This window comes from Asterias amurensis, chromosome 4 (genome assembly GCF_032118995.1).
Source record: "Asterias amurensis chromosome 4, ASM3211899v1".
Taxonomy (NCBI): Eukaryota; Metazoa; Echinodermata; class Asteroidea; order Forcipulatida; family Asteriidae; genus Asterias; species Asterias amurensis.
The window spans coordinates 22,652,790-22,661,985 of NC_092651.1; the positions used below are offsets into that span (position 1 = coordinate 22,652,790).

Below are 9,196 nucleotides of genomic sequence, written 5' to 3' on the forward strand. Positions count from 1 at the left end.
CCTGTCGACCGACATGTAGCGACCTTTTTTAATTGTATGCTAGGTCTATTGGTCTGGTCTAATGGTCTAGTGGGCACACGTGCTAACTACGCACGAATACTACCAAGGCAGGCAGGATCATCAAACTTCGGCAACATGACGCACTTTCCTGCATCATGGAGCTCGCGTCATCTTTCGCCATATTTAAAACAAATCAACGAGATGTGACTACAGGCTCTGTCTTGGCCTTGCCCTTCGATGTAACCATAGAAAACCTTTATGATGTGACGTACGAAACAATGCTTGATTTGACTTTGACTGTAAAAGGGGGTCAGTGGTTTCGGCCCCTCCGACCATAGAACGCATCTAGCTTTGCCAAAAGATGCACGTCCACCGTTTCCGCCATTTGGGTGGTCGATTTCTTGAGCGTCTCGAAACAAAATGGGTGGGTCCTTTTATGATAAGACTGAGCCCCTATTGCTTGCTTGTTACCAAGTAAGTTTTTATGCTAACAATTGTTTTGAGTATTCACCATGTCCAACAGAGCCTGTAAACACTGATGTAACTTAAAGACACTGGACACTTTATTGTCAAAGACCAGTCTTCTCACTTGGTGTATCTCAACATTATGCTCAAAATAACAATTAAACCTGTGGACATTTTGAACTCAATTTGGTCGTCGAAGTTGCGAGATGAAAGAAGCACACTGCTCCGAAACTGATGACGAGGCTCACGCTAAGACGGTTTCATAGACCTTTATCACGCTGTCACCGTCTTGGTCATGTGATAAAGTTCTACAGGGAAATCTGTCCACCGGAGGATTTTGTCCCTAATAATGGGAAGTTAACGTAAAGATTCTGTCCTCAATAACGGGAAATGAACGTGAGCTGCTGATGAAGGAGGTTCAAAAGAGGGCGCTCTACACAGTTGGGGACAGAATCTCCCGGTTGACAGTCTCGAAATCACACCCACCGGAAACCCAAACATTATAATTAAAATTTTGAAAAATTATTTGAGAATGCCATAGAAGTAATCACGAGGGGCCTAGAATGATTGTTAGTGAACATTGTGAAAATTAAAGTCATTTGACCGACGACGAGGATTCATCTTCTGTTGGATGAACAGCCGTCGTAAACACAGCGCGACTTTTTTTCCTGTATATGAAACAGTCGTCGTGACGACCCACAATGCTTTGAACTTCCTCTTTTAATGCCGATCCGTGTACGAGGTATTTACCGATCAGAAACATCTTTTAAAATCTATGAACATCAACTTGTTGTTAACTATTTTGCCATGTTTTTAGCAATTTTCATAAATTGAAGAATTTTCCCCATCATATTTTGCTGAAATTTTCGACAATTATTGATTTTGTGAAGTCGATTAAAGCGAAACAAACTGGACACAAATTCAGCAACAGCAACATAATAATATTGTACGTACTCGACATAAATTTGTACGTACATGTGTGTGTTGCCGCTGGAAGCCACTAACTAAAATTACATTAATCCCCTACTTTTACAACAAATAAAACTAGAGGTACATTCCCAGTAACTGTAGAATTAAATAAATAGTGGAAACCGTTTTTATTTTTTCTGAAGCAGCCATGTATGTAACAATTTGCAACAACTTACATTTACAACAAGAGCAAAGATAGAAACGGAACAACCCAATCCATCCAACCTACTAAAAACATGAGATGAGAAAGAGACTGAGAGTGAGATATGGACATGACCCTCAGAGCCCAATTTCATGGCTCAATTTCATGGCTCTGTTAACCCCATTATTCTGCCCTTGCATTACAAGTTGCATTGTCATACAGCTCATATTGGGTACTTAAAATTTTGTGTCGTATACACTGATTGCCAGGGTAAGCAGCGCCATGAAATTGGGCCCAGATGACGGATTGAGATTCATTCAGTTGAGAAGATTCAGACTAGAAATAGAATTGAACATTAAAAGTACAGAACTTAGAAACATGATTAGAGACTGAAAACTTACCATTTCTGATCCTGAGCAAGAGAAGAATTGGTAAGAATAGCTAATTTCTAAAAATAGCACTCCGCACACATAAAAAATAAAAATAAAATACACACTCGATACTCATTGGAATCAGATTCTAGTCTTACTCTCTGTTTTCATATCATTGTCATTGTCAAAATTCTCTAATTGGTTTGTGCACGCTTAATACTAATAGTTGCATGTCTGAGCTATTATTTATATTCTATGTTTACTCGTTCGGACTGTTAAACGCGGTGGCAGTGCGTTGATCATGTGAGAGCTAGAAAGTGGAATGCTTGTCTGACACACAAATATTTTCAATTTGAGCAAAGATGACGTCGTTTAGAGTGGTGGAGTGTTATTGTGTAAACCTGATATTTGTTTGTCAATTCACTCACAGTTTCTAAATTTGTTATTGTTTCAGATGGCCAAGAAAACGGACAAGAAGAAAAGTCGCTCCGCCCTGAACGAGGTGGTGACCAGGGAGTACACGATCCATCTCCATAAACGCATTCATGGAATGTAAGTCAGTCGTCAACTATCATCAAACCCTGGGGGTCATGTCACACATGCCAATTTACAGGCAACCAATTCAAGGCAGAGAATTCACTGACATCTGAATGTTCACATAGTGTTGTTATTTGGGATCGTAAGACGTTATTCGTATAGTACTAGGGCCTTAATATTTACTTCTTTTTTTTTCAAAACTTATTTAAACCTACTAGTTTTTTTGTTTTGTTTTTTTTTTGGGGGGGGGGGGGTTTACTACAAAAAAAATGGTAAAATAGTATTTTAAAAAAGGGTGCGGGCGGGGACGATCAACTGGTATTTTTTTTTTTTTGCATTAAGCCTGGTTCATATTTCCTGCAAATTAGAAGCGAATTTTGATGTCACATGGCTGTTTTATCAGCAAATGTTTAGAAGGATTTGACTGCTGCGAATTATTTGTGATGATTTTGTGCAACAAAATTCATTTCGGATTCGCAAGAAGTACGAACTGTGCTCCCAAAGTGTTCCTGTAGCATGTACTGCAGCTAGTTGCCCCCAAGTTGCCTCCTGTGATAAGTTCCCAACAGCTGAAATGTCATGCCTGTAAGAATGAGATGAACCTTCTCTGAAGGTAGAAGAACTACGTAAATTCTAATAAGAATTTTTGTTGTTTTCCAGTTCCTTCAAGAAGCGTGCCCCAAGGGCCATCAAGGAGATCCGCAAATTCGCCAAGAAGATGATGGGAACAGAGGATGTGCGAGTAGACACAAGACTCAACAAGCACGTCTGGTCCAGAGGAGTCAGGTCAGGCCAATTAATGTTTTGTACAGGCTCGTTTAACTTTGCTAAAATGTATTAAAAAAAATGACTGCGGATAATTACAGTTGAATGTTACTGTAGATAATGTCACGATCAGCTTCTAGTACATGTTTATTAAGGAACATGGTGTGAGCTAGAGGGTTGTATGGGTGTCGTTTGGATAGTGACACCCAATTTTAAATTTGGACACCCTGTCTTATAGGCATGCGCAAATAATTTGAATATCCGGTTAATGGCGAATAGGTTTTCCTATCCATAACCGCGAATGCCTTTTTGTTCTTAAGCAGATATCCGCAAGGAGTGCGATTACCGATTTATAAACCAGATAGTCCTGTAATTACAACCGAGTAACCGGATATTCCTCGATCATCGGCACACAACTGATAGGAAAGTGTTGTCTGAATCCTTATGAAACTTCTATTCCGATAGCATAAATAAAGTATTTAACTATGCTCACCTTCGTGAAGAGTTAAAAAAAAAAGACATTTCTAAGCAGATATCCGCAAGGAGTGCGATTACCGATTTATAAACCAGATAGTCCTGTAATTACAACCAAGTAACCGGATATTCCTCGATCATCGGCACACAACTGATAGGAAAGTGTTGTCTGAATCCTTATGAAACTTCTATTCAGATAGCATAAATAAAGTATTTAACTATGCTCACCTTCGTGAAGAGTTAAAAAAAAAAGACATTTCTGACAAAATTTGTTCAAAGATTGCAAAAGTTTTCCTTCATCTAGTGTCAGGCATGATCTAAAGAAAAAGGAATTCACCATCTTAAAATTAGATCCGTTTATTTTTATGAATCAACCGAGTAACACTGTCTACTGTAATACCAATCCGCCCATAACATCTCAATTTTTTTTTGTTTAATAGCGCCCTCAGACCGCGGTAAAAAATATATTTGAATATCCGGTTAATTTCGGATAGTTGGCCAGCGGTTAACCGAATACCAGATTTCACTATTCGCCCAGCACTACTGTCTTATCTGTCATATTACATGGAAATGTGTTTTAAGTGAATAATGTGGACACCCAGTTTTTCAAATTTCGAGCAAAGTAGGACACCCTTTTACCAAATCCTGGTTTAAACCTTTTTATTAGAATTATGCATCAGGGATAAATAATCTTATTTGTTTTCACCCAACACACCGATGTACATGTATACTCCTCTGTTTCCTGAAGCTCTGTGGTAAAAACCCAGAAGCAAATCCCTCACCAATGTCACATCCATTAAATTGTTGCGGTCTAGCTGCGAACATGCTTCAAATTGCCTCTAGCCACCGGGCTAGCTCGCTGGTCCAGTGGTGAGACATCTGCACAAGCAATGCAAGGATCGAGGGTTAAAACCGATTCAGCGTGTTTTGCTTGTGTTGTTGTTTTTGTTTTTTGTTTTTTTACTGAACTTTGTGAAAGTATAGAGAACATAGTGTAGTGGGAAAACAATTTTTGTTGTTTTTCCCAATTGATGCAAATTTAACATTGTATCTGTCCGTAACAGTATTCTGTTGACAAAACCAAATAAAGACCCTACCTTTATTTAAGACGGGTTGTCACTATTGGGAGATTAGTATTGTGACACCATAAGTGCTGGGCGAATAGTGAAGTTTTGATATTCGTATACCGCCGGCCAACTATCCGAAATTAACCGGATATTCGAATAGTTTTTTTTGCCGCTAGAAGGCGCTGTTCATTTGTGAATGAGGCTGATCGTATGGGCGGATTGATATTAGTTTTAGACAGTGTCACTCGGTTCATTCATAAAAATAACCGGATCTAATTTAAAGATGGCGATTTGCTTTTTCATTTGATCGTGATTGACTCTACGTGAAGGAAAACTTTCGTAATCTTTGAACAAATTACGTCAGAAATATCATTGTTTTAACACTTCACGGAGGTGAGCATAGTTAAATACTTAATTTATGCTGTTTTATGCTGTTTTAATAGAAGTTTCATAAGGATTCAGACAAAACATTCCTATCAGTTGTCGCCCAATATCGCGGACATTCGGATATTAAAAGAATATCAGGTTACTTGGTTGTAATTACAGAACTTTCCGGTTTATAAATAGGTATTCGCGCCCTATGCTGATATCCGGTTAGGAAAAAAAAGTCATTTGTGGTTACGGATAGGAAAACCTTTGCCATTAACGGGATATTCGAATAATTCGCCCAGGCCTAAACACCACACTTGCTTGATAATTATCATTGATACGTCTTAAGATCAATCTTAGCTCTTTGTGAAATCGAATTCCAATAGATTGGTTTGTGTTTAAATTATTACAATGTCTATCAATACTTCTGGCCTGTGTTGACATGCTGGTGAAATTTGTTTGACCTTTGACAGGAGTGTACCATTCAGAGTAAGGGTACGTCTGGCCAGAAAGAGAAATGAGGATGAAGACTCTCCCAACAAGCTTTACACGTTAGTCACCCACGTCGATGTTGTAACATTCAAGGGTATGTAAACTTCTTGTTGTTGTTGTTGTTGTTGTTGTTGTTGTTGTTGTTGTGTTTTATATTTTATTTTTTTTTTGGGGGGGGGATTGTTGTACATCAACCAAATAAGTCTTATTCCCTCCTGCAATCTCAAGTTTCTGATTTTTTTCAACAAGCGTTTAATTTGTTTCTGTCTTGTAAATAGGTGAAATCTGTTGCCATTTTACATGTTTTTTTTTTCAATGTAACTGTATTGTGTTCAGCTTGCATGGTATGCCATCTACCGACTGATTTTCATGGTTGTTTTCCCTTTGAAAAAAAGCAAAAATACAAATTGAGATTGAATAACCTTAAAGTGTATTTATTTATTAGCACATACCACATGTAGGGCAGCCTTTTTACTGAATGAAACTTTCCTCTTTTAAAATGTTTCCAAATGACCAAGTATCATGCCTGGTTTCTGTACTTTTAAATTTCCATGTGTTCTTTGCTTGTGGTACAATGAAAATTGTGTTTCATCTATTTTTACTAAGACCAGTGTTGTAGCTGGACCAAGTTGAGTGGAGGGCGCTAAATCCAATTCGGTCCACCAGGGGGCGCGCATTTCAGCAAAATGATTCATTTTTAGATGTAGGGCTATCATTGCTGAAGTGCAATCTGGGGCAAATTTATTCTGGGCAGTACAGTGTATTTTGCTCAGTGCTCAGAGTGCTGGGAGAAATTTGTTAGTTCAGGGGCTGGCACCGCCCGCACGCCCTTTGGCTACAACATTGACATCAGAATTTGATTGACCGTTTGTTTGTTTGAATTTGAATGACTTATTTGACTACAGTGTACATATGTATGATGGCTTTTCAAAATTGATACTTTGTACTATGTACTTTTTCCCCAACACAAAACTCGATGTCCCCAGATTTACATAAAACTTACATGGTTTGAAGATAATGATAGTAGAAAGCTTCCCGTGAAGTTTTACCCACTGAGGTGCTGTACTTTTTGAGAAATAAGTAAAGCAAGTAATTTTCGTCTCAGATTTTGCATTTAAAAGCAGTAAACAGTTATGTTATGTTTATAGTATAATATCATAACTGGTTAATGGGTTTTTACATGTTAAAATTATTTTGTGACTTGTCTGACTCGTTTCTCAAAAACTGCAGAACTTTATTTAGTAATGTTCGAAGGGAAGCTTTCCACTATCACTATGTGGAAGTGTCATGGCCGAGCTGTTAAGAGCACCGAATTCAAACTCTGGTGTTTCTGATCACCAGAGTGGGGGTTCGAATCCCCAGCCGTGACACTTGTGTGCTTAAGCAAGACACTTAACCATTGCCTCGTCCTTCAGATGAGACGTAAAGGCGTTGGTCCCATGTGTTGTGTAACGCATGTAAAAGAACCCAGTGCACTTATCGAAAAGAGAAGGGGTTCGCCCCGGTGTTCCTGGTTGTGGCTGCTTAATGTTTGGTAGATACGTGCGCTATATAAGACTTCGATATTATCTTCAAACCATGTAATAGGTAAATCTGTTGACATTTTTGAAAAGTACCCAAATCCTTTAATTCAATAACAACATCTACAGAATTGTCAAAACTAATCAAGCTTTTCGTGTTTGCTATGAGTTAGGGACAAATAAAAAGACGTGGGGACTGCTTAGGCCAACAAAACTTTACAAACTCTGATTTGACTATAAGGTTAAATTGTGTTGTACTTGTACTTACAATATGAAACCAGCCTAGTAGAACTCAAAAGGTACTACACATATTTGATCTTCAGTTTCTCATACTTTTTCTTCCTTTGTTTTTTTCTACCACAGGATTACAGACAGTTAACGTAGACAGCGAGGACTAGATGCTTAAAAAGATATTGGGGGTTTGTGGACAACTTTTTGATGCTTTTGATGAATGTAGTGTTCCGACGTGACCTGGTACTTGGTGATCTGATGGAATGTAGAGATTTGAAGTGTCTCAACACTACATGAATCTGTGGCGTGTACAGATTCAGGGCTGACTTTATTCATGTTGGGAATCATGGGGTTTAAGATGTTTTCTGGAAAATAAAATAGCATCACGCTACCGGAAGATTATAATTATGTCTTATTGTCTCCTTATTTGTTGTTGAGTTACAATGCCCATTTTGCATAGGTGCCATCTTAAAGACACTGGCCACTATTGATAACTGTCCAATAGTCTTATCAGTTGGTGTATCTTAACATATGTACATGTATAAAATAACAAACCTGTGAAAATTTGAGCTCAATCGGTCATCGAACTTGCGAGATATTAATGAAAAAAGAACACGCTTGTCCACCATGGTCGCAAGAAGTTTAGAGACCTCAAATTCTGAATCGGAGGTCTCTTATCAAAATTACTTAGTTCTCGAAAACTATGTCACTTCAGAGGGAGCTGTTTATCGCAATGTTGTATACTTTCAACCTCTCCCCGTAACTCGTTATCAAGAAAGGTTTATGATAATAATTATTTTGGGTAATTACCAATAGTGTCCACTGCCTTAAAAACAGTATACATGTACATGTAAATAAGTCAAGGTGGATGCTATGCTGTAGTTAATGTCTATAAATTAGTGTATTATGCCAGCTTTTATACGTGTAATGTAAACTGTACTGTTCAAATTGGTGTGCCATGATGGTTTTGACTGTACCCCGAATCCTGTCAATTTGAATCCTGTACTCCCTGTTGGTGTTGATCATGGGCGTTGGATTTGCATGTCGTTATAAGGAACACGGCCATAGTATAATAGTTGATATATTGTACTTGTGAGTGCACAAGGCTCGAGGTCGGGGATACGAGAATGGCACCCTAAGGTTACCCAAATGTTGATGAATCTTGAGTGCGAATTGGATTTTCGGGTTTCGATAATAAATAGCACAAAATACAGGCGTGGTCATTATGACTTCAAGGGTAAACGAGGGGTCGATGTGCACCTTGTGGTCTGTAGGATCAGTGGGCACGTTAGGGGGTTCCGGTTCGAATTAGCTTCCCTTGGTCGACCCGGCGGTGCTCATTCCGGTGAGCCCCTGACAAAGAGTTAATCGAACGATCACACTCGCCCTCTCGTATTTCATTACAACTATCAAAGTATTTTTCATCTGCAAAATATTTTGAATTTGCCAGACGAGGATGAGAGGATGGGACCGAGCGAACTTCGAAATGTCCCTGACGCGAAAGTCGAGTGAGAGAATTGTCAACGTTGGCGGCGTTATCCTCCCCACGACCCATGGTCACAGAATTCGGGATTGACTAGCAATTATTTTAATGGGTTGTCTAAAAAACAGGTGTCCCAGGTTTTCGACTTGTTCCTCTGTTTAATATTGACAGATTTAAATGTAAAATACACAACAAATAAGTTAAATTTACAGCAGGTCGAATTTTTTTCAAGAATTTTGTAGCATAGCCTTATTTTCAAAGAGCACCTGTTTTCATTGAATCTCAGTTCGAGTTGATCGAGTTGTTTATGA

The 9,196-nt window shown here is 38.6% G+C and overlaps 1 protein-coding gene across 1 annotated transcript; it reads left to right on the forward strand.

Annotated features, from left to right (window-relative positions):
- The first annotated feature begins 1,150 nt into the window (after positions 1-1,150).
- On the forward strand, positions 1,151-7,807 carry LOC139935986 (large ribosomal subunit protein eL31-like). Its single transcript, XM_071930659.1, has 5 exons — positions 1,151-1,207; positions 2,402-2,499; positions 3,145-3,270; positions 5,633-5,745; positions 7,535-7,807. The coding sequence occupies exons 2-5, from the start codon at positions 2,402-2,404 to the stop codon at positions 7,567-7,569; spliced, it is 372 nt and encodes a 123-aa protein (XP_071786760.1). The 5' UTR covers positions 1,151-1,207; the 3' UTR covers positions 7,570-7,807.
- The last annotated feature ends 1,389 nt before the right edge of the window (positions 7,808-9,196 follow it).